Source organism: Monopterus albus, unplaced genomic scaffold (genome assembly GCF_001952655.1).
Source record: "Monopterus albus unplaced genomic scaffold, M_albus_1.0 scaffold23.1, whole genome shotgun sequence".
NCBI classification, from domain to species: domain Eukaryota; kingdom Metazoa; phylum Chordata; class Actinopteri; order Synbranchiformes; family Synbranchidae; genus Monopterus; species Monopterus albus.
This window is the reverse complement of record NW_018127903.1, coordinates 1,832,043-1,856,461: the sequence shown is the minus strand read 5'-3', so window position 1 is coordinate 1,856,461 and position 24,419 is coordinate 1,832,043. Positions and strand designations below refer to the sequence as shown.

The 24,419-nt window shown below is 41.4% G+C and overlaps 1 protein-coding gene across 6 annotated transcripts in view; it reads right to left on the bottom strand.

Moving 5' to 3' along the window:
* Positions 1 to 2,618: 2,618 nt before the first annotated feature.
* The window catches only part of rhobtb4 (Rho related BTB domain containing 4), a 40,877-nt gene continuing 19,076 nt past the window's right edge, over positions 2,619 to 24,419 (bottom strand). For all 6 annotated transcript variants that reach the window (XM_020594425.1, XM_020594423.1, XM_020594424.1 and 3 more), the window contains 10 exons: positions 22,435 to 22,636; positions 22,032 to 22,135; positions 17,898 to 18,083; positions 16,465 to 17,284; positions 16,098 to 16,317; positions 14,905 to 15,023; positions 9,318 to 9,468; positions 7,111 to 7,199; positions 6,754 to 6,859; positions 2,619 to 6,416 (listed from right to left, as the gene is read on the bottom strand). In XM_020594425.1, the coding sequence (XP_020450081.1) occupies positions 6,238 to 6,416; positions 6,754 to 6,859; positions 7,111 to 7,199; positions 9,318 to 9,468; positions 14,905 to 15,023; positions 16,098 to 16,317; positions 16,465 to 17,284; positions 17,898 to 18,083; positions 22,032 to 22,135; positions 22,435 to 22,626 (2,166 nt within the window). In that variant the 5' untranslated portion in view covers positions 22,627 to 22,636 and the 3' untranslated portion in view covers positions 2,619 to 6,237. The remainder of the gene's footprint in view (positions 6,417 to 6,753; positions 6,860 to 7,110; positions 7,200 to 9,317; positions 9,469 to 14,904; positions 15,024 to 16,097; positions 16,318 to 16,464; positions 17,285 to 17,897; positions 18,084 to 22,031; positions 22,136 to 22,434; positions 22,637 to 24,419) is intronic.

The window sequence follows — 24,419 nt, the reverse complement described above, 5'->3', positions numbered from 1 at the left end:
GGTGCTTCTACTAAATACTGAGCAAAGGGTCTGAATACTTATGACCATGTGATATTTCAGTTTTTCTTTTTTAATAAATCTGCAAAAATGTCAAATTCTGTGTTTTTCTGTCAATATGGGGTGCTGTGTGTACATTAATGAGGAAAAAAATGAACTTAAATGATTTTAGCATATGGCTGCAATATAACAAAGAGTGAAAAATTTAAGGGGGTCTGAATACTTTCTGTACCCACTGTACATCTATTCTTGCATTTACTAAATCTTATTGCAAGGCAGCAGCTGCATTCCTCTTCCCATTTTAGATGTTCACAGTCTGGGATCATATCTTGAAAACGAGTAACATTAAATGGAACATACAGAAAAGCTCAGGTATCAGAAAAGTCTATGAATTACACAAGAAAATGCATAATAACAAATGTAACGCAAGTTCAAAAGATTAACCATTTTAATAAAGTCCATGTCAAACATCAAAATACTGAAATGGCAAAAAGGAAAAAAGTTTAGTTTTTTTTTTAATTGTACAAATCACAGTGGTTCAAAATATTAAAAAGTTTTTAGTTTCAAAACATTTTTTGCAACAGCAGCAAAACATTCTGATTGTTGTATATTTTCTTGAAAGCCCTTAATAGTTTGTGAGTGTGGAGTGCTATTTTGCCTTTTATTGTAATAAGCACAGTAACATGAGCAGTAAGGGTTAATAAAACTCAGGAGTCAATGGAAACAAAAGTGCATAATACTACACAGTTTATATGAACCGCTTAAAAATTACAGAATAGACCAGGGATTAATAACACCATAGATGTCTATATAAACACTCTCCCTGTCCTGGGCCTCTTGGTGCATACACATGTATACACCAGCTTTAGATACGGTTTGGTGAGCAGTTACGAGGTGAGAGCCTGATTGCAGGTGGGAATTCACAACACTGTACTGTACTTTGACTAACATCTCCATTAAAGCAGTATATGCTTTAATATAGTTGTCACAGCCAATACCTGCATTTCATTCAACCAGTAGTTTAAAAATGCTAGTCCCCAACTAAGAACACACGGACTGAGTGACAGCCACATATTAAATTGAAATAGTGAAATAGTGAATAGTGAAATAGTGAAATAGTGGAAGCCATAGGAAACATGACTGAATTTGGCTTAGAAACAGATAATGAGATTGTGGAAAAGTAATAAGAGATTTAAATTTTGATCAAGAAAACTGGTAAATATAAAGACTTAACATACTTAGCAAAAAATATTAGGCTACATAATAGGAAGTGCAGGCACATGGAAGAGTCTGAAAACATTATTTTAGAATTGCTGGTTTACTGGGTTTCTTGGTCATTTAATAATTCATCTGCTGTTATCTGTTGTGTAGCTATAGCATAGATGATATTATGTAGTCAACTTTTAAAGCTCCATATCCTGTTATCACTGGAAGTTTTCACTATGACCCCGACAGCTAGTAACTGTTTATGCCTCAACTAACATAAAAAAACAAAAACATGCCACTTCACACAAGGTCTACAGATACTGTACATTAAAGAAAGCTGCCTACTTTAATTTCTGTGTTCGCATGTGTATTTCTTGGCTTAATCAACTTTAATTTGAACCCAGAAGGTGGTTTGAGCCTGTACAGAGCCAAAAAAAAAAAAAAAAGAGTGAGATTTCACTAAAGGCACAGCAAAAGAGAATAAAAACAAGGTGTTCTCTGGGTCCTTAGATCTCACATTAAAAAAAGAAATGTCAGGCCTGTAAAAAAAGGAAGAAAAGCTCCACCTAAAGTAACTGAGAATGTGACAATAAAATGTATGTGATATTATAGGACTAGACAATCACAACCCTACATCACGAAGTGACAAGATGTAACTTTGGCCTGTTGGGGCCAGTGTGGCGAACATAGTGAGGACTGAGAAAAGCTACTAAGGTTTCACTTTTTGCCCCTGCATTTCTTCCTCTCTACTAATCAGGGTGTCTCGACATTTCCTGCTCTGTGACTCCGCGTCTATTTTCCACAATTCTCACTTTTCTTTTGTAATTTATTTTGTGTTACCTTGTTGATTTCGAAACTTTTCCATGACCTCATGAGAATTTTCAGGTCCCTGTAACTACGGTATATACCGAAGTCTATGCCTAACGCTAGATTCATGCATCATGCTTTACCCAGTTTATTATATACACTAGATGCAGGCTAAACCCAAACATTATACTTTGAGCCATTTAGATAGGATGTTCCTAAAATATGTGCATTACAATACTCAACTGCAGGTGAAATTTAGCTTTTTATGCTTTTCAATTTTATGCCCTAAACACAATATTTTAAAAAATCACAGGAATAATCTTATCTAGAATAACAACATAAAAGGGGACAGCACCAGCACCAGATCCTCTTCATTTGACTCTTTAACTCAAATGTCTGTAGATGTCCCAGCCTATTGTTTAAAGTAGTGGTGGAAGAAGCACTCCGATTCTTTACTTAAGTGAAAGTAGCAAAACCGCAGTGAAAAAATACTGTTACAAGTAAAAGTCCCGCATTCAAAATGTTACTTAAGTATTAGCATCAAAACATACTTAAAGTACTAAAAGTACTCATTATGCAGAATGGCATAATTTACATTAACATATATTATTGGATTATAACTATTGATGCATTATTGGGTACATCACATTTAATGCTGTAGCTGGTAAAGGTGGAGCTTATTTTAACACGTTTATAATCTTATAATTTGAATTACTGCTGCGTAGCTTGTGAATTTTCTGCCAGAGATCAACAGTCTTTCAATTATACTGTATTTTGTTTTGCTACTTTGATTCTGAAAAGTAACCAGTAGCTAAAGTTATAAAACAGATTTACAGATTTACAAACAGATTTATGTAGTGGCAATAACAGGAACAATATTTCCCTCTAAAAGTAAGAATTAGCTCAAAATTAAAACACTCAAGTACAAGTACCTCAAAACTCTACTTAAATAAATGTATTCAGTTACTTTCTACCACCGATTTAAGTGGCATATTTAGTGCTGCTACTTTAAGCTGTGCTGAGCTAATTTGGTAAAACTGAACATGTGGATAAAGCCACAAAGCAATAAGAAAGCTACTGTGGGGTTCAGTGGCAAATAGGCCATTAAAAGAAAGCTGGACAATTCATGATATTCAGCTTCTCACTGAAAAGGTTGTGAGAAAATTTGAAAGACTTCAGTGGAAACATTATGCTACAATCATCAGGTTTAGAAATAATCTTACATCAGGAACGATTCCAGCAAAGAACACAAAAGGTATAGTCACAGACAAAAAAGTGCATTCCAAGTGTCATAAGGACAAAGTTAAGCCAACATGCAAATTAACCTCATTCTAAAAGTGGCTGCACCCTACCCAGTACACAGGTCAGTCCGTGCTCATTTTTAATGCTACCTCACAATCACTTGATCGAATGAGAATCCCATGAAGCCACTCTTTTTCTACATCTGAATAATTATCAGTGTAGAAAAAGAGTAGAATGATCTAAGGCCCTATGATTAGACCAAGAGCTTGTAGAGCTCAAACCAAGAGCTCATAGAGCAGTAGGCCTTAATATTCTCTTTAGGCGTGGCTCGAGCTGCCTCAAGAGGGATAACATCTAAAGCAACACCATAATCCAATTTGCAGTTACAGCATTATCATGGCCACTGTCTACTGTGTCCATCATGCCAGCCACTGCTGGACCTTTCTGTAGGTCTGCTCAGTTTTGGCCAACTGTAAGGCACGTGGACCAACACAAGAGGCTTAACAAGTCATCCCAAGCAATAACAAGATAAATCTAATAGCTATTCCTTCTACAGGCAACTAAATAAAGAGGCTACAGAAGACCATCAAAACTGTCCCTCAACTTTCTCCTCTTAAAGTCCCATAGCTCTGCACTGGGATGTATTTAAATATCTGTGGAATCACTCCAAATGGTGTAGGATGCTTGTAATGCTGACTGAGACTTGTTCACTTTTACTCCACTTTCATTCTTTCCTAGAGGAATCAGCTCAATTCTCACTTGGGCCTCATAAGGGCCTATCTGACTTCCATTTCGGTAGCTGACAATGACTTTAACACACCTCCCATTGAGAATGGCAGAACCCACATGTCTCACACAGTCTATCTCCTGCAGGTGCCAGGGTAAAGCTGAGGTGCACAGACCCACAAATAGAACAGCGTGCTAATAGAAACGCATCACCATGAAGTCTTGTTTTCACATTCAGGACTAAAGCCCAAAGAAATTAGCACTCTTCTTGAGAAAATGTGAGCTGCTCTCTTATGCGGTTTAAAATCAAACCTTTTCCTTTGAGACGACACTCATAATTTCAAATTCAATCTAAAGTAAATATTGTTTCCCTGGTTAATATGGAAGCAAAACAGATCGCACTGGTTTTGAACATAAAAGCAGTAAAAGGCATTAAAAGGTTGCAACCACTGTATGTAAGAACAGAAATCTACACATTCACTGACCAACTGTGGCCTCTTACAGACTGTTAGTGTATAGAAAAGAAAAACTTATGTGACATATTTGAACATCATCTTCACATTTCTGCACATTCATTGCAGGTAAACGCTAAACAATTAGACAGAATGTTAAGCTGTGAACATAAAACCGTATGTGTGTCTGCGTGTTCATGTGAATGCTGTCTTATTGCATTTTAAGCACCATTTTCAATTCCAGCAGGAGGAATGGAAGGCAGTGTAGAGCAGTGACACTTTTCCCCTAATACCACAGACTGAAAATGCCACCACAAGGAAGGATTCAAATATTACCATCTTATATCCTGCCTCCCTCTCCTACAAGTCACCTTTTCTTCTCTCCACCCTCCTGTCTTACCAGTAAAGGAAGCAGGGAAGCAGAAATGAAGAAAGTGAGGAAGAAAGAATCGTAGCTTTGGTATTGAGAATCAGGTGAAAATCTATAGATATACTTCTTTTAATGCACTACTAATACTGTGCATGTGCTTTAGTTTTCTTCTAACACTTTATAAGGATTGATATTATATTGACAATCTTAATAACTGAAACTAGAGTAAAGAGATCACAGGCATACAAACTCCTGTTAGTGTGGAGGTTAGTGCTGGGGCCCTGAGTAATGCTGCCCCCAGTGGTGTAGGGGTGTAAAGGCAGGCTGGCTTGGGTGCTTCAATGCAACCTAGTGGCCATGGGTGGATGTTGCAAGCTCATTTGTTTAATGCTGTATCCATCATTCCTTCATGGCAGAAGTATCAAGTAAGGCTAGCCCTCTTTAACCCCATCAGTGGTACAGAGTGGTCACTGTCTGAAGTGCAGTTTGGTGAATCCAACTCATCAAGGACAGCTTGTGTGTGTGTGTGTTTTTGTAGGTGTGGTGTGCAGCAGGAGGGGATGGAGGGTGAAGGGGTGAATGGTCGACACCAAAAACCATGTCAGGACAAGACTGGAGGCTGATAGCTATGATCAAGCCTACTAGATTGTTTTAACAATTTTAAGGTTAACCAAACCTAGGCTCTCGACTAACAGTCTCAACTTTGCGGTTGCAATTGCAGTCGTCAAGGGCCTCAAACCTTACTGGGAGTTGTGTGCGCCACAGTGTCCTAGAACACACACAAAATATATAAAGATGTAAAATAACATCAAAATAATAATAATTACATTGTCAGTGTCCATTCCTGGGAGTCCATTGCTGGTTTTAGAGGGGTGGATCTTGGACACAGGTCTGTGTGTGCAAGCTAACAGTCTGAGTAGAAGTGAAGGCAGAGGTATGCTCCCCAAGAGGAGCTGCAGTGGTCAGTGTGCAAGTCTTTAAGGGCAATGTGAAGGATGGAGACAGAGAGAGAGCCCTTGCTCATAGTCCAATCACTCAAAGGCTGAAACGCTGTGAGTGCTGGTGGAGGGACAGAGCTCTTGTGGATGGGATGAGGGGCTGCACTGCATGCAAGCCATTATAGAACAGTGCGCCTAGGAAGCACTCAACCTGGAAGCATCACTCATAACACCACTCACATGCACTGCCACATCCATGTATATACCCTTCAGTTAAGTCCACACTTGTCACTAAAGCATACCAAAATACACCCATAAACTCACCCACAATTATAAAGAGGCACATACATTCCCCCAAAACAGGCATAGTAGCACTGAGAGTAATTTCTCGACCAACAGAAGGTTCAAAGCCGACCACCTCTGTATGCGTTAGGGAGGGGGTTGTTTTCCTGGGTATGATGACCCAAGTAAGGATAAAGAAGTCAGTGGAGGAAACCCTTTAGGAGACGTGCGGCGAGGAGGATGGGTGTCTCCAGAAGCACCAGCCCCTTTTAGTGTGTTGCTTGCGCAAGATCTCCTCCTCGCGCTCGCGCTCTTTCTGAGATCGCAAATAGCGGTCTTCCTCCTTCAGGAACCACACAGGAGGCCACCGGTGCTTCTCAAAGTGCCTCTGATTTTCTACCGAGAGGAAGACAAAAGATACGTGAACAAAACATGATGAAGCACTTCAAACCTCCATAAAAAGATCTGAGACACCTTTTGAAGCTAAAGAAATGAAATGAAAGTGTTTCACTTTTAGCGGTGATTGTGGATATGTGGTCATAGTACAACCTGTTATTAATAAAATGTGGAATCACACCTTCATAAAAGGTGAGGATGGATGTTGCCTTTAATGTACCTGTTGCAAGACATAGTTGTTTGCTTGTTTGTTTATTTGTTTTGGAGGAGTTTATTAAAGGGGAAGCTGCATGTGTGAAAGAAGCAAATTATCAGGAGACAGATGAGACATCTGTACCTGGAGCCATGGCCTTCATGTCTTTGGGAAACTTGCGGCAGATGCTATTATAATTAGTGCAGATGTGATGGAGACACCAAGCTGATAGCTGCTTGGCATTGTGAAACTGCAAAAGGAAAAACAGAGGAGAAAAAAAAAGAGGTGGGATAAAAGTTAAAGAACAAAATTCTAATTTGAACAAATTAAGATCAACTTTAATCAAATTAATTTATGGTGAACATTCAATTCACTCGTACTTTAGCTAAACTGAAAAAAAAAACTTTAAATAATTCAGTCATTATTCAAAAAAAAAAACATTAATAAAAATGTTTAATTGACCATTATCTAAATGAGAAAGACAATTTTGCAGGGACAGACCTGTGCAAGCTCCAGGTAAGCCAACACCTGTCCATCAATGTCAGCTCCTTTCACTGCCAACTGGAGAAGCTCATCCACAGCATGCTGTTCTGAAGATGCACAAAATGGACATAATCATGTTAATATTTTCTTTACATGTACCTCTGACGTGAGTGTGAATTTTATCTCCCAGTTTTAGAATCTGCCTCGCAACTCACGACACCTACGATCTCTGACCGAGTCATTCATTATAATGTGTACAGATAAAACACTACCACAACCCGGTATGAGCTACAGAGGTACATCAGAGCTGCAAAGAGGGCATACTTCCAAAAACCGGAGAGCTGTTACCTGAATAACAATCCAGGCAGTCACAAACTACAGGAACAAACCAACGATAACAGTCTCCCAGGACGCCACCCTCCTGGACAGGCTTAACAACTTCTATGCAAGGTTTGACAGGCTGAACACAGACACCCCCTCAAAATCCAACTGTGACCCGGGGGACACTGCTTATCAGGTGACGCACACACAGGTCCTGAAGGCCCTGAAACAGGTCAACCCCCATAAGGCGGCGGGACCAGACGGTGCCCCCCCAGAGTGTTGAGAGCCTGTGGGGATCAACGAGCTAGTGTGTATACAGACATCTTCAATCTGTCTTTAACCCAAGCAATAGTTCCTTGTGTTTTCAAAAAAATCCATTATCATACCGGTCCCTAAGACATCAGACACATCCACTCTGAACGACTTCAGGCCAGTGGTGCTCACATCAGTCGCCGTGAAGTGCTTAGAGAAACTGGTCCTCACAGACATTAACCACATGGTCCCAGACACCGTAGACCCCCTCTGGTTTGCCTACCGCACCAACAGATCAGTGGACAATGCAAAGGCTCTGGCTTTATTCCACACCCTGAAACACCTGGACAACAGCAGTACGTATGTTAGGATGCTCTTCCTGGATTACAATTCTGTATTAAAACACCATTCACCTGGGCAGGCTGACTGGGAAGATGGCAGACCTCGGTGTCCCATTTCCCACCTGTAACTGGATTCTGGACTTCCTGACTGAAAGACCACAGGTGGTCAGTTTGGGAGGGCGGGTGTCTACTGAGCTCACAATCAGCACAGGCTCACCGCAGGGCTGCTGTTTCAGTCCCAAACTTTTCATCCTGTACACCCACGACTGTGTCTCCAACCGTGACAACACCATCATCATTAAATATGCTAATGACACCACCATTCTGGGCCTCATCAAGGGGGGAGACGAGTCGGGCTACAGAAGCCTGGTGAACGACATTCTTGTTTACGGAGAGGAGAATGACGTCATCCTCAATATAAACAAGACAAAAGAAATAATAGTAGACTTCAGGAAGAACCCCTCTCCTCTGCTGCCTCTGACCATCAAAGGGACTGAGGTAGAGAGGGCTGACAGCCACAAGTTCCTGGGACTGGTGACATCTGACCTGAGCTGGTCACTGAACACGGTGAAGAAAGCCCAGCAGTGGATATACTTCCATCAGGCGGCTCAGAAAAGCTGGTCTGAACAGTCACCCTCTCAACCAGGCTTATAGAGGGCTGGTAGAGAGCATCCTCACTACTGGCATCACAGTCTGGTATGGTAACAACACACAGGAAGAGAGGAAGGCTCTTCAAAGGGGATACTGCCTGCTATGGACACAATATACACAAAGCGTTGTTGCAAAAGGGCAGAGAACATAATCAGGGATCCATGCCACCCAACTCACACTCTGCTCAGACACAAAAACTGCACCTACAGCCTCAGGCACAGCAGGGCGGACGGTATCATCACACACAGAACTAGACTTTACAACAGCTTTTTCCCTGCCGCAGTAAGACTGATGGCAAATATAAAATGTGAAAAACCTGTGCCCTCATTACCCTACTAAGTAGAATACCATATAGAATTCCATTAGGTGCAATACCATGTGCAATATTTGAAACTCCTCACTTTACCTGCTACCTTATTCCTGCATCCACACTTTTATCAACTATTTTGTATCTTGGGTATTGTTGTTTTTTGTATTCTTAGGTAATCTTATATTTAGACTAGGTGCTTGTTCTTTTGGCTTTAAAAACTCTGGACTCCAGGAGAGCCCTGCACAAGAATTCTTATATGCCTAGACTGTCTGTTTATGCATAAATGGCAAATAAAAATGTTGAATCTTCTAACATCTATAGTCGGTACAAGTAAGTAGGCACTTCTTTACCTGTGAGGGCGACAAGACGTGGCAAACAGAGACGGTTGGCCAGAACGATCAGTTCCATGGGCTCTAGACCTGGACAGGGTGTCAGCAGACCGCAGTACAGGAACTCCAGCACTCCACGCATACACGCTGTACTGGTTTTAGGAATAGGTACCTGGAGAATGACCAGATCAAACAGAAACACAAAAAAACATGAGAAATGAAAGGTTGTATGGGCTGTCATGAAAATATGTATTTACACGTGTTTATGCTACAGTAAGGGAATAAACACTACCGTGTGTAACTTCTTCTGCACATGCATTTTGAGTATGTTAAAATATAAAATTCACATATGCTAGGTTAAGGATAACTGGCTAGAAATTGGTGAGATAATGTCAATGAAAGCAGCATTTGGAGGTAAAGGGCAGAGGGTATCCTATTCTGATCACATTCCCTTTGATCTAGGTTCAGATGAAAGCACTGTGTGTGGGCCACTGCTGCGAGCAATAGGGCTAATGCTAAAGATCCTAAAGCACACACAGGCGGGCTTGCTAGGCTGAACACAGTGAGATGCAAAGCTAATGTGCATCAAAGATGTACGCAGTTTCCATAAATCACTCAGAAAGACTGTACAAATGTTCTCCAAGGAGAAAGTGTGCATCACATTATGTTGTTATAACAAAATAAAATAATCATTGGACATACCTACAGATGTTTAGGTGATCATTAGTGATGACAGGACCAGTCCAAACATGCACACTTAAACATATCTAACATTAAGGTACATATGAAACACCTGATTAGGACCAAACTCAAGTTTAATTGCAAAACCCAAGTCCACTATATTACATATACATACACAAACACATACATACATACACATACTGTATCACCTGTGACAGCCTCTAGATGTCACCATACTATCAATTAGAGCTTAGCATCACAGAAGGCACTGGTCATGCTGCTTTTCACTGTAGCACAATATATGGGTAATTAAATAAATGTATATAAGTAAGGGTAAGTACTGTAAGTCCCACCAAGAGAAATTCATCAGGAGCTAATGCAACCAAACCCCAGGGAGTATGGAAAGAAAGGTAAATAATGATGAGAGTTAAGACCTGACCTCTACGGGAGTTTTCTGAGGGTACCCACTGAGGCGCTCTTACACCTCCACTCCCATAACCAATTAGGAGAATGTCAGCTTGGTGCGACCTCTCGTTATGAATAAAAAAGTGAAAACACCAAGACAAGGGTGGTCTCTGGAACTTAAAGGCCCAGCTGGGGCCAGGAAGCATTAATGAATGGACACATCCACAGTGACGGGACATTTGTGGATAAGACCAAAGCTGTACTGACTGGTGTTCTTTTGCTTGTTCATTCTCACATCATAGAGGTAAATTATTAGTTTATCATTAACCAGTTTAGTATTAAGTAGTTTATTTGCACACATATAAAGTGGGTCCTAAGTGAAACAGGAGTTTAACAGGCTCTAAATGAAAATTATGATAAAGGCTAACAATGGAAAGGCATAGAAGAAAAAAAAAAACATGCAGTGTGAGATACCAATCCCCAGTGCATGATAAACAGATCAGGAGATATCTTTTTTGTGATAGCCAACAAATACAATGAAAACACCAAAGCAGCAATGAATGTATCCTATGAACAAGGTTCATCTGTGTATCTAAAGCCTGATTTATCTTACCTACTTGTTCTACAGGGCTCTGTTGATGTCCAGGGACTACTAAAAGCACATCAGTGAGCCACATCGTTGCACTGGGTGAGATCTTTCATCATTTTGAAAAATATGGGCACAATAGTTTATATATAAACAGCAGACTAATAACTGCAGCGACTTTCACAGTCTGAGTAGTTCCTTTAAGTCACTATCTGCTGGCTTGTTTTGCTACATATCGACCACCTTCTGACTTTGGCTGAAGTTTACTGAGAATTTTACAATGTCTTGAATAGAGTCTGATCAGTAGGACAAATATATTTGTCTCACACACAAATGGAGACTGTCAAATGTGATGGATTCATGGACTCAAGCTTGTATGAGCAAGCGTATTCAGTGGAGGAAATATAAAAGAGACATGCTGAGAGGGAGAGACTGAGGGCGACAGCTGACACTAACATTACCTCATCAGCTGATAACAAAGCACTGATCAATCCAAACAGATCTAAAAGAGACCAATGGTGCAGCTGCACTCAGTGCTTCGCAGTGCCATCTGAGGCAGAATACAGATGCTGCAATAAATGTGGCATTCTGCCTTTACTACAGGAGCTGTAAAATGAGAGCATTTAGAGAGCCTCCAAGTTTTAAACAGACATTCCCAGAACTTTGAATAATCTGAAAAGACAAAGAAAAAATGTCTGTCAAAAATCATGCACAGTGGCTTCTGACTTACAGAACCTGCTCTCCACAGATTGTGAAAGTCATCGCTGTTATTCTGCAGAACTGTTTATAGATAAACTACAATGCCCATACTTTTGCAATGAAGAAACATATCAAAACAGTATGACAGTTCGGTTCACTGACGTGTGTACAGGCAAATAAGCTAACTCAAGTTTTGGACACAGATGAATACAATACTTCTTGGTGGGATAAAGTTGGTGTTTTCGTGGAATTTGTTAACAAACATCAGAAAACCAGATAAAATCCTGGAATGAGTGTAAAATACAAAACAGTCAAAAACATGTGGGTGAGGGAAAAAACAGCAGTGAGTCACACAGCCGCCACCACAAATAAGGTATAAAGTTGATAAGAAAGAGTAAGAAAACAGGTCTCTCCTTTTCTTGCAAGTGAGACAGAAGCTTAACAGACTCTCACATTGGACAAGTTAGTCCTCTCAACAGGTAACACTCCACTAGGATGCATACACGCACGGTGAACACAAAACCACAGACGCACACTTAGAACATAATCCAGGGGTGTACCATGACACACTCAGTGGTCATTTTGTATAACTGCCTACGCAGAGAGCAAACCTTTGACTTGTAGTTTCTTATTATTGCACCATATCTAAAACTGCTGTAATCACCGTCCATGCAGTTTTATCACAAATGTGCGTATTGTATGAAACATCTATAATGTTGCCAATACCAATAATAGTATAAATAATGATAATAAGTCAGTTTGAAACATATAGCTGTTGTTCTGCACAAAATTAGCCATCTTTTCACACAACAGCATGAACACTGAAATGTGTGAACCTAAAAATACCAAGAAGGAAGTGTGACATGAGCACAACAACAGAACAGCACTGGCCGATCACATGCTACTCTCACACTTGAGGTCTACAGTTTTTGAATTGCCATATAAGTGATCCATACGTCCTCAAATCACCAAACCACCAATTTTTGAATAATTTTATATTTATATTTTCATGAAATAAGCAAATGAGTAAAACTGGGGAGAAGCAGATAACTTTATTAACATTCATAACAGATTTGTGCTTGATTTAATATTAGAATTGACTGAATAAGATCAACCTTCACTTGAAACGTCTTCACTCAGGTGGCCTAAACATGTGCCTAGTTGTGATTCTACTTAATGTTGAACACCAGTAATATTTAATTATCTGCATGATTTACCAGATCCTATAAGGTAATTTCATTGCCAATATCATACTTTAACTTTTTTTTGGAAATCTCCAACATCAACATTTCTTAACACTTCCTCCAGTATTGATTCTCTCTCAGAGTAAAAGAATAGAACTACACCATCTGCTGTGTTAAGGGTGCACAATTATGTTATTGTGTCCTGCTCTAAAAGCTTTGCTTCTGGTGGAAGACCAGTTTCAAATGTCACATTTCTGCTCAGTTATGCTGACACATCTTCTCATACTAGCATTTATCTGTGAAGATCTCAAAAGGAAAAAAAGATAAACAGACAGTAAATGGCCATTCTGAATATGGTATCTGTACATTAACAACACTGTAAAGGCTACATGAATGCCTGGCAGAGGAAGGAAGTAAATTTAAAAGCTATCAAACAACCTAGTGACTGCAACTTGTTGCTGACATATAAAACGTCATTCACTAATTAGCACCACAAAGCTTTCTAGCACCATAAAAATGCAAACACAATGAGCATACAAAACACAAATCCACTGATGATCTGAAACATAAACGCTGAAAACTTCATTATGCAGTCAGTCTTTGAGTCTTTTTCTCCAGGCCCCCTGCCTTCTATGCTGTGCCAGCTTCATGCCATAAACAATGCCACAATAGTCACTAACATGAATCGTTTAGAGTAACCATAGACACCGGCAACCCACCAGCAGCCCCCTCAGTGATGCTGATGTCCTGTTTTCACCATCGGCCACAATAATTGCAATGGCTTTTTTTTTCCCCCACACCCACTCGCATGGTGTGTTCTGGAATAAAATCCAGGCTATTCGCATGGAAACACAAAAAGACAAAATGTTTTCTATCTACATTAGTTTTCTTCTAACAGGAGCTCTATAACTTTGAGCGTTACACCTAAATTAAACATATGCCATTTTCATTTATTGTCTCTCTACTCATTTCTGAGTACAGTATGACTTCCAATCCCTCTGAGGGCCTGAATCTAGGTACCCTAACCCTGCTGACACTGAAAGTACCCATACTGCAGGGATGTGGTTCTGCACCACACCTGCTGACACTGAAAGTAGCCATACTGCAGGGATGTGGTTCTGCAACACAGTCCGGGGTGCATCGACTTAACGGCAGCTAACCTGTCTGGTTAGGTCCGGCCCAGTGCACAGGTCCTGCGAGTAACCAGCAACAAGAATCTGAGTAACCACACTCATCACTTGGGTAACACTAACCTTAAACTCTTTTAGGTTTACTTGATGTAGTGAGATGGGTCAGTGCAGCAATCTTATTCTGCTGTCACAAGCTTGAGACCCCACATAAATGTTGCAATGATTCTAACTAGACACTGACTTTAATAAGTCAGCAATTTAATACTTCTGCTTGGTATGATGTATGTGAAAAGAAAACCTGTGGATTATGTTCACTGGAAAAAAAAAGCTACTTCAGGCAGATAGAGATGTATTTACTGTTAGACAATTAGAAATGAGTCTGTCTCTCAGTGCTATGACACAAAAGCAAGCACTGTGGTTTGATTCTTGACAATGCACAGCAAACATCAAGCAACAGGAAGTCACACGTTGAGAAGGCTTCATGCTACTTAAAGCATACCTTCAGAAAAATGTCAAAGTGTGTGCATGTTTGTTTTTGCAGGTGAAAAAAAAAATTCTGTAGGTCAATTTGATAACAAGACCTCAAGCATCCCGAGCTGTAAACCTTCACAATGTATAAGCACGCACAGACACACGTGTAGGTTACTGTACATGTCATGAAGGTCACACGTCTCTAAAGTAAAAAAAACCTTATCCAAGTAACACATTTACCTTCACCACATATAGTATATTGATTCTTTTGTCAGATGTTTCTGCTTTTGTTTTCACATGTTGAGTACAGGTGAGCAATAAGCGCATTCCTAAAGGCTGACCTGAGTTTCATGTTGTATATTTCCCAGGATTCAGAAGACAGAAACTAAATCTCTCCTTAAAACTTAAAGGTAACTCTATCCTCAAGCTTTCCCCAGGGTGTCTGAGCTCACCTCCTTAATGTAGCTTTCCATGAACGAGCCCCGGAACATGGCCGCCATCCAATCACAGCTGGAGATGAGCAGGGGCTTGTGGGCTGGGAGGTAGCCATCATCCAGTCGGAACACCACATCTAAAACCGGGGTGGGAAAAGAGCATTCATCTCGTGGAGTGCCACAGAAGCCCAAGCTACAGAGAGGGAAAGACAGACAAAGCAGACATCCAGACGCACGCACAGGCAGACAGAATGCCAGACAGACGCACACAGACGTAGACACAAGTAGACAAACAGAGAGATAAATTCACAGAGGGACACAACAGCTTCTGACACAGAGTAAGGGAAGGAGAGCAGGCGCTGGAAAGTAGGTGACGGAGAAAATCCTGTATGGTCTCTGGACTAGAGCTTTAGTAGAAAACAGAGCAACTATGTTAGTGCAATAATGGGCTACATCTGAAAAAAAACAAAAATATCCCCACTATCCTGAATTCAATGTCTGAGCAATAAATACAGTAAATTATACAACTGTCCAAAAAGCTTTTACTTTTACATTAATTAAATCTCTAATGATTATCTTAAAGGATGATTCTTGTTATAATCATGAAGACAACTACAGAAAGACGTGAATGAGAGACAGGCTTTGTTCAGATAGCAGATGTCTGGCATTGGCTGCAAATGCTGTGTCTACATCATGCATACACAACAGATTAGAGGGACAGACAACACCACACAAACACTAGATACAGGAAGCACACAAGAGCGAACGCAAGACCACCAAGCAGACTGAAGTCATCAAGTCACCTGATGACTTGGAAGCTCTTCAGAAAACAGAGAAATCACAACATACAAAATGCATATTTCATAGCAAATACAGGATTAAATGCACACAGAGTATACACACCCATGAACACAAATTAAGAAACACACATCTACTGATGCATACATAGAAAACATCTGCACTGACGCTGAAATGTACACCGAGTGTACATTTCCAGGGACTAGAAGAGAACGCTGGATGTTAGCATATTCTTTTTGCATGTTCTCCTTAACAGCCTCTCACATTCCTGAGATACTCCAACTCTCACATGCATACACACAAACACACAAATTAACAAACACATATATACCGATGCATACATAGAAAACATCTGCAATGACACCAATGCTACTGAAGTATTGAAGAACTGAACAGTTGGCACAAATGTTTACCAGCAAATGTGCCCTTATTGAGACACTCCTTGATGCGGTTGGCTCTGCGGACATGGAAGGCCTTGGTAATCTCCTGGTTCATGAAGCTTTCTCTGTTCAGAACATTGGCCACCATCATCCGCAGATCAAACACCTCAAGTAGCTCTGCAATGGTGGCCACCTGCATTAGATCCCCTCGGCCCTCATCCAGACTGCCTGTGTACAGGTACTGAAGCACCGCCTGGAAGCAGGGCAAATCAAGAGGTAAATACACAGCTTCGGAACAACTATGCTAAAACAGAAGCCTGCAGTAATGATACAGCAAATCTCTAATTTTCAAATCATTTATGTTATTTTTAGTAAACCTCTCACATTTAAGTCAAATCACCTTGAATGGCTTTTCCTGTATAAGTGCATCCATGGCTACCACAGTCATGAGTCGTGGTCGTCCAGTCACGGGATCATCAATATGCTCCAGACACACACTCAAAAAACCCCTTCCCCATCCGGAAAGTGCTCGTCCAGTCCCTAGCACTCCAAGATAGTACTGGGCTCGAGAGGGGAGTGCATTATCACTCTGGGAAGTCCTCAAAGAGCCCTGCTGGAGCAGCTGGGATTGATTCAGGCCTCGCACTGCTCCATCAACTCCATCTTTATCAATGTCCAGGCTCTTAGTGCGACCAGCTTGCTCCTTGGCTCCTCTCCTGCTCTGCTCATCTTCTTCCACGTTCTCCAAGTTTTCCTTGGTCTCCTGTTCCTCCCCCCGTGGCACCATAGATGATCCGCCAAGATCAAGAGTGAAGAGGTCATAGAACCTGGAGCAAGACGTAGCCAGATAGACTTTGTGTGCAAAGACACGAGTGGAGCCACTCTGCAAGAGAAAAAGAACATCTGCACACAGTGGCTGGCAGAAAAGGGAATCGGGGCCCTCCCCATCCATCGGAGGGGGATCTGGGATACCCACTATGGGACGTGGTGGGCGTGGAGGAAGGAAGGGTGCCTGGAGAAGAGGCCTCTGGACCTTTTTCAAGTGGGACTTCCAGAACTGCAGGTGTCGACGAGAGATTAGGGCGGCTCTGATAGCATTGTCAAAAACATCTTTCACTCCAAACTGTGCAACAATGCTGGTCTCGTAGTATGGAATCCCAAGTTCCTTTGCCACCTCGTGACCTCTCTCTGGAGGAAGGATATCTGTAGGTTTGATAGGTCTGTGAGACAGAAAGAGAACAACATTAATGATGGCATTGTTCAGACAGAGAAGGAAGGAGGAATCGCAGTATATGAACAACACAAGAAATTTAAGATAAGTACTGATTTTAACCAAATTCACCCATATTTTATTCCCATCATGTAACAAATGAGAACAGGTCGCCAATCCATCACAAGGCTAACACATAGACGAACAACCACACACGCACTCCTATGGGCAATTTAGAGACACCAATCAACTGCATGTCTTTGGACTGTGGGAGGAAGCCGGAGTACCCGGAGCGAACCCACGCAAGCACGGGGAGAACATGCAAACTCCACACAGAAAGGTCCCGGGTGGGGCCCGAACCCAGAACCTTCTCGCTGTGAGGCAACGGTGCTAACCACTGCATCACCGTGCTGCCTCCCTTTTCAAGTTGTTCTTGACAATATCAATCAATGATGCAGAGAAATAGTCAATGTCTCTCCTGTAGTGATTCAGTTACTGTTATACTGTTACTACTGACAACTGATTAACTGGACAAACCCAACATGCAACCCTCACTGAAGTCCACCAAGGAGCAGGTTCTATCCAACTTTGTCTCTGAATGTTTGATAAAGAAGGCATCTCACTTGGCTAGGGGTCTCCGCGCACGGTTAACTGCATCCAGGTCGGCATAGCGCAGATCCAGCTGGCAGCCAACCAGGATAATGGGCGTCCGGGGACAGAAGTGTTTGATCTCTGGGAACCACATGGTGCGGACGTGGCGCAGGGAATTGGGATTAGCCAGAGAGAAGCAAAGCACCACTACATCAGACCTAAGGGGGAAGGTAGGAAAGAAAAACATCTTAATTTAATGTACTTGCAAAATAACAGAGATCTCAGATAAGACAGGAAAAGGATGGCAGAGGGGAGCCGATGTGTTGTGTTATGAGGAAAAGACGACAGCAGAGAGAAGACATGGCCTTCGATGTAGTGAAAGAGACAAAAGATAAAAAGAAAAAAAGGGATCAGTACCGAGTCACTGAACATCTTGTCATATTATGTTAAAACATGTGATATGTATATGGAAGAAGCTGGTTCAGCTGCTGCAAGGTATTGTGGGAACATGGACAGTGCCATCAATTAAGCAATGAGGCTACGAGGAGCTATGAGGGGTCACAACAGGCACGTCTGTGTGTGTGTGGGTGGATCTGTTTATGTGTGTGTCTGGGCCTCCGGATTGGTGATCCGTGACCCATCTCACTCTGTTTCTCTATCTTATGTAAATCTCCTTAAGCCCTCAGAGGCAACATGGACCACAAAGAGAAAGCTAAGAATAAATCACACACACATGCATACAAATTCATTTCCTCATCTGATGTGTTTCAACAAGCAGACAGCAGCACTTACAGCTGATCTCTGGTGATGATATTTCTGAGACATGTTGGTGCATATCTGTTTCTAGGTAATGTTTAATCCAGTTCTGGACCAGTGAGTTGGACTGTTTATCATCTGTACAATGCTAACAGGGTAGAATCTACAATTCCTAGTGATCTACTTCTTAAAACAGCAACACAACAGCACACAATTTATGACCCCAGCAGCACAAAACCAGGAGTATATTAGGCTACAGTAGCATCACTGTACTGTACATTAAACATCACTGATAGCCAGCAATATACCCGTTATTGACATTAGTAAGGCATACAGTACTCATCAGAAGATGTGAAGTGCTCAACCAAAATGTGAACTTGAAAGCAGCATGACATAATACTTAAGCATTTCTTTTATCTCCCTTTAGGCAAAATACCTATGTTACAGCAAATGTGACCTATTTTCTGAGCAGACAAAGGGAGCACTGAAAATAAAAAAAAACATCTAGTCTACTTGTTTAATCTTCTACTTAACCTCACAGTCAAACTTTACTTTTGTGCCAATCAAAAACCAATAGAGGTGGTTCCACTTGTTGTAAATGAAATGTAAAAATTTAAATAGGGACTATCGCTGGAGTAGAGACAGCACTAAATCACTGTTTTTGCAGTGTAGACATGGGTTCAAAAGTCCATCTTTACTTTCACCAATGAAAATAAAGTCTCCTTCTGCCAAGGGCATAATATACACTAGCAAAGCACACACACAGCAATTCCTATTAAGACATTATCAGAGGATCTTGATATCGTAGTCTGTTTGAGGTCATGTTATTTGTTTGTGCCTTTGCTTTCATGGTTAAAGGACAAGAGTTTGGCTTTTTTTTAACAACCTAAGGCTTATTGCCACTATACCTGTATGTTAAAATAACACTTCTGTAATTACTATTGACATTGTAGAAACTGAGCGGAGTGTGATGCTCTGAAGAAGGTCTTTAAGTTGACATGTGCCGGCAGATTTGTCAGCCTAGTGATTGTAAACAAAAACGTCTTTATGAATAATATATGAGGTGGTTTTTGACTACAGAGTGCTGCCTTTTTCCTGACTTTGTTTGGGAGAATAAAGGCGGCACTGGGATGGTGTTCTCTTTGGAAACAGCTTCACAATGGTATCCAACAGGACCAATGAAATATGAGGCCTGGAAGACCTTTAAACCTATTCAGTCTTAACCTATCTTTCAAGTCTGAGAGTGATGGTGAACAGTAAAAAATAGGACCCCTACTTCAACATTCTACCTTCAGCTCAACCCAGATGACCTCCTGTACGCTCTACATAAAATACAAATAAAAGCACATAGTAGTAGCTTCATGTCACTTGTTTAATTCTGCATGAGCATACAGGATGTGATGTGGGTCAGGATAACCTGGTTGAAATGGTACTGAAGTTTGATCATTTTGGAAGATGTATTTTGTGGTGATGTTGATTTGTATTGTGTTATACTCACATATGCTCCTGTTATTTTGTCCACACCATTTGCATCAGTGAGGCTAGCCTAAATATGAGAATCATCTCTGTGTCTAATGCAGTACATTTTCAAAACTACAATATTGTCCAAAACAATCATGCAGTTGAATCAACACCTCTCTAAAACTGAAAACTACCACCTTCGTGAAGGGAGCATTCATTGCAGGACTATCGTCTTAGACTGTATTATTTTTAAGTAGATGTGAATAAACCTCCAGCTGAGAGTATACCATGAGTGTATTTGTACATACAGTATAGTACATCTGAATGAGAATGCACTTGTGAGTCAAATGATATGACAAGTCCACTGTGCTATAATTTACCACCAGCAATAATGTGTAACACCCAGCTGCTCCACTAGTGACTAGTTTAGTTTTCTGTGTGTGTGTGTGTGTGTGTGTGTGTGTGTGCGCGCGCGCACGTGTGTGATGTTTCCAAACTACAAAAGGTCATCAGTTGCCAGATTATGTAAGAAGAGACACAAATGCACACAGGCGCTCCTCAGCCATTACACCTGTAATAATGGTACTATAAAAGTTTTATCTGCTTATAAGCGCAACATGAAATTGTTTAATTTATTAAGCAAAAGCAAAGTAACTTTTTAAAATGACTTTTTGTTAATTCCAAGGCTGACTCAGGTTAAGTTTGGCTTAGCCTATTTTCAGGCTGTTTTCCCAACCACAAATGTTTCTCCCCTAACAAACCATGTTACAGGCTGGCTACTGTCTGACAATGTGATGTTTTGAGTTATGACATCAACAAAAGGCTACCAGGTGGAAAGGAAGGTGTCAAAAAGGTGACAGAGCAGTAAAGTGTCAAGGGCACACGGGCAGGCTAAGAGGAGCTAAGTAACAGGGTAGTAAGATGAGGGAGAGGGAAGGTGAGGTGAGATAGGAGAAAGGAGGAAGAGGAGGTCAGGCGGATGCCTGGCGCTGCAGATGCCAGGGAGTCAGGCAGGCAGAAAACAGCTGAGCTGGCCTCATGTCTTTGTCAGCTGACTGCAGGCTGACAAGGCATACAGGACATGCGGACTTACATGCACGCTCACACCGAAACGCACACAAACAGAAGCATATCACTGCACAAATGCAGAGACACAAAGTGGAAGAACACAACATAAGGGGGGAAATTTGAGCCAAAAACTGAGCTACAAGGAACCTACAAATGCACAGTCGGTCACACAAATACACTTGCAAAAATGTGACAGGGTGAAATGTTACACACAGTGCACCCACCCTCTGTTGAGAGAACACACAGGGTGCACATGGTAATGTGTACATGCATGTATGAGTGGATGTTTGTCAAGTCTTAGTGCCTGACACAATAAATTCTAAAAGGTTTGAATAACTACTGAATATAAAACAAATAAAAACATTTAATTGTCTATATGCAGTACTCATGATGCATGAAATATATCTTCACACTTTGTGCCTGTCATCTGAAGACATATTTGCTGATTTAGCTTTAGCCGCAGCCACTTTTTCATTTCATGCCAATACTGCAGCTTGTTTAGAGGGATGGAGGGTAAGAGGATATGAGCAATGATCCAGTCATCTCTGGTGCAGAACAGATGTAACAGCTTGAGGACAGAGTTCAACTAAAAAGCATAGCAGCTGGATTACGCCCAGGAAAACATAAAACAAAACTTTTTAAATGTTTAAAATGCAAACAGCTAGCACATATTAGCAAAGGGAAACTGTGTCAATGCCCTACAAATTACACAGCCAAGACAAAGGAATCTCTTGGCTACACCAATTGTGAAAGTGGAACACACTGCAAGGTAGTTAAACTTGTGGTCAGCTAGCAACTGTGTTATTGGGTCAGTAACTAGGTTCTGGCTGCTACGCAGTCTGAAACTACGTGTGTGTGTATGCGCCTCTGTATCAGCTCACCTGCCGTAGGCAAATCGTCTGTCTTTGTGATGATCCCCGAATGTGTCCCATAGCCTCAGGGACACACTGACCTCATCCACTACATCACGAGATCTCTCTAACACCTGCAAAAAAGACACAGACATTGCGTTATGTAGCTGTAATCAGGTAAAAAGTTTAGACTTCATTGTGATGACTGTGTTGGGATTAAAGGCCTGTGTAACTCACTAAGCTAAAGGAAAAACTATACACATTTTCACAACATTTATGAAATAGAGTTTTTGGTATAAGTCTGAAAAGAAATGTTTTACTTATGTCAGAAAAGCACAGTAAACTGAATTAGTCTCAGTTTCATGTCCAAAAGTGTACCTAAGTTTGTCTATATGTGGCTCTTTTCACACTAGATGTGTATGTGCGTGCCCACCTCCTGGCATACGCGGTACTGGTCGATGGCCCAGACGGTTGGCACGTGGGTGGCAAGCAGCTGATACTGTGTGAGGGTGGCATTGCAAGCCCGAGCACAGATTAGCCTGGTCTTGCCTACTGCATTATCCCCTACCACCACACATTTAATGGTTTCCACATTGGGCCGCTCATAGTCTGTGTCTATATCCATGGAGAGCGCCCTGAAGAACAGGAGAGAAGAGAGAGAGGGAGGAGGTTAATTCAATATTCATGGGAAATTAAAATCACATTGATAAAGCATCCCTTGAGGAATGGCACCGCATTATGACATTGAGGGTAAATGGCTTCAGGCACAGTAGCTTCTAACTCTTGCCCAGTTCAGGCTATGGAAGCTTTGTTGAGGCTCTGAGACCCCGCTGCTGCACTGACCAGTGTTCAGGGGCTTCTGCCAAACTCCTCAACAGAACACATGGTTCGCAGGCTGAGGAATAGAGGGGACCGCAGAGCTATTTTTATAACAGCACACAGAGAGAAAAAGACAAGACAAAAAAAAGACAGACTTCCCTTGAGCTCACTGTCATTTTCTCCCCTTGTCTGTCTCCTCCTTATCTGTTCCCCTTTAGGTGCATCACTAGCATTTTGAGAAAGCATAATGCAAAGTGATAAAACGTATAGCTTGGTAGCACAAAAAACACAATAAAACTGTCAAATATTTGTTATTAACTTTTTTCAGGGACCTGGGGGAGCTGTGCTTCATCTTTTTTGTATCAAACATATTTAATGAGTCGTGTGGTTTCATGTTTGACCGCCCAACACAGCTCAACTGACTTGCTCTTTTAAAACACATCAATCCCCTTTCCATAAACTGCTTACAAACATTTTTGACATGTCAAAACATACGTTAATACCCATATTTAAAACATTCCCGGGAGAATCTGCTTTATTGCATAACCAGCCCACACACACACACACACACACACACACACACACACACACACAGTTGGACCTGTAGTCAATCATTCCACACATCCCTGCAACTTGTTTAAAGAACCACCCCAATGCTCCAGAAATAGAGCATCTAAAACATTCATAAGGGCCTTTGCTTGTTATTCCATTGACCAGAATGCCAGTGCAAGACTTCAGTCCAGCGCTAACAGACACGAGCAGCTAAAAATGGCATCCAATCATCTGACACATGAGCCATGTGTGCACTCCACTATTCAATGGTGACCTGCTCTCCATGTCCTCACACACATTCAACCTATTCATAATAACAGTGCTGCTACACAGAGCCTGTTTATTCCCCCAAAGACCTAAGACACTGATTTTCCTTGTCAGCAACAACTAAAACATCCATGTTTCCCGATTTCCTGTCAAATGGAGTCCCAGTTACATAAACCAGGGAGTAGTACACAGAGAGCCGACCTTTGACACTTTTCTGCAGCTCATACAGACAATCTAATGCACCATTTCTTCAATGGTCCATAAGAAAAAGATAGAACTGTGACTTTCAGAGTTATAAATTCCCTCCCTCCCCCCTTTGCACCTGTCTGGCTGCACCACAGAAGAACTAATAAAAATGTATCACACCCTTGCACAATGCCTAATAGTCATGGTAGAAGCCAAGCAGCAGTCCTCTTAGTGCTGTGTTTAGAAAAAGAGGGATGAAAGGCCAAGGGTAAAGCGTGACATAATGCAAGCATGATATGTGGCAAAGGCATACTGTATAAGCATAAAAAGAAAAAAATGACGTGCACTGACACAGAGGGAGAGGGGATGCATAGTATTGTTAATCCTCAGTGTTTCCAATAAAAGAGTAGATGAGCAAAGAGGACTGCACAGGAGGGGAGGCAGGGAGGGGATTATTAGAGTCTTAGAGAGAGAAAAAAGGGACTGTCAGCCCAGTATTAGAATCAGTCCGTCATGCCACAGGGATCAAAAGGGCAAGACCGGCAATAACCAAGGCTGCACCGGGGAGCAAAGCAAATCACAGCTTTTCCTGCT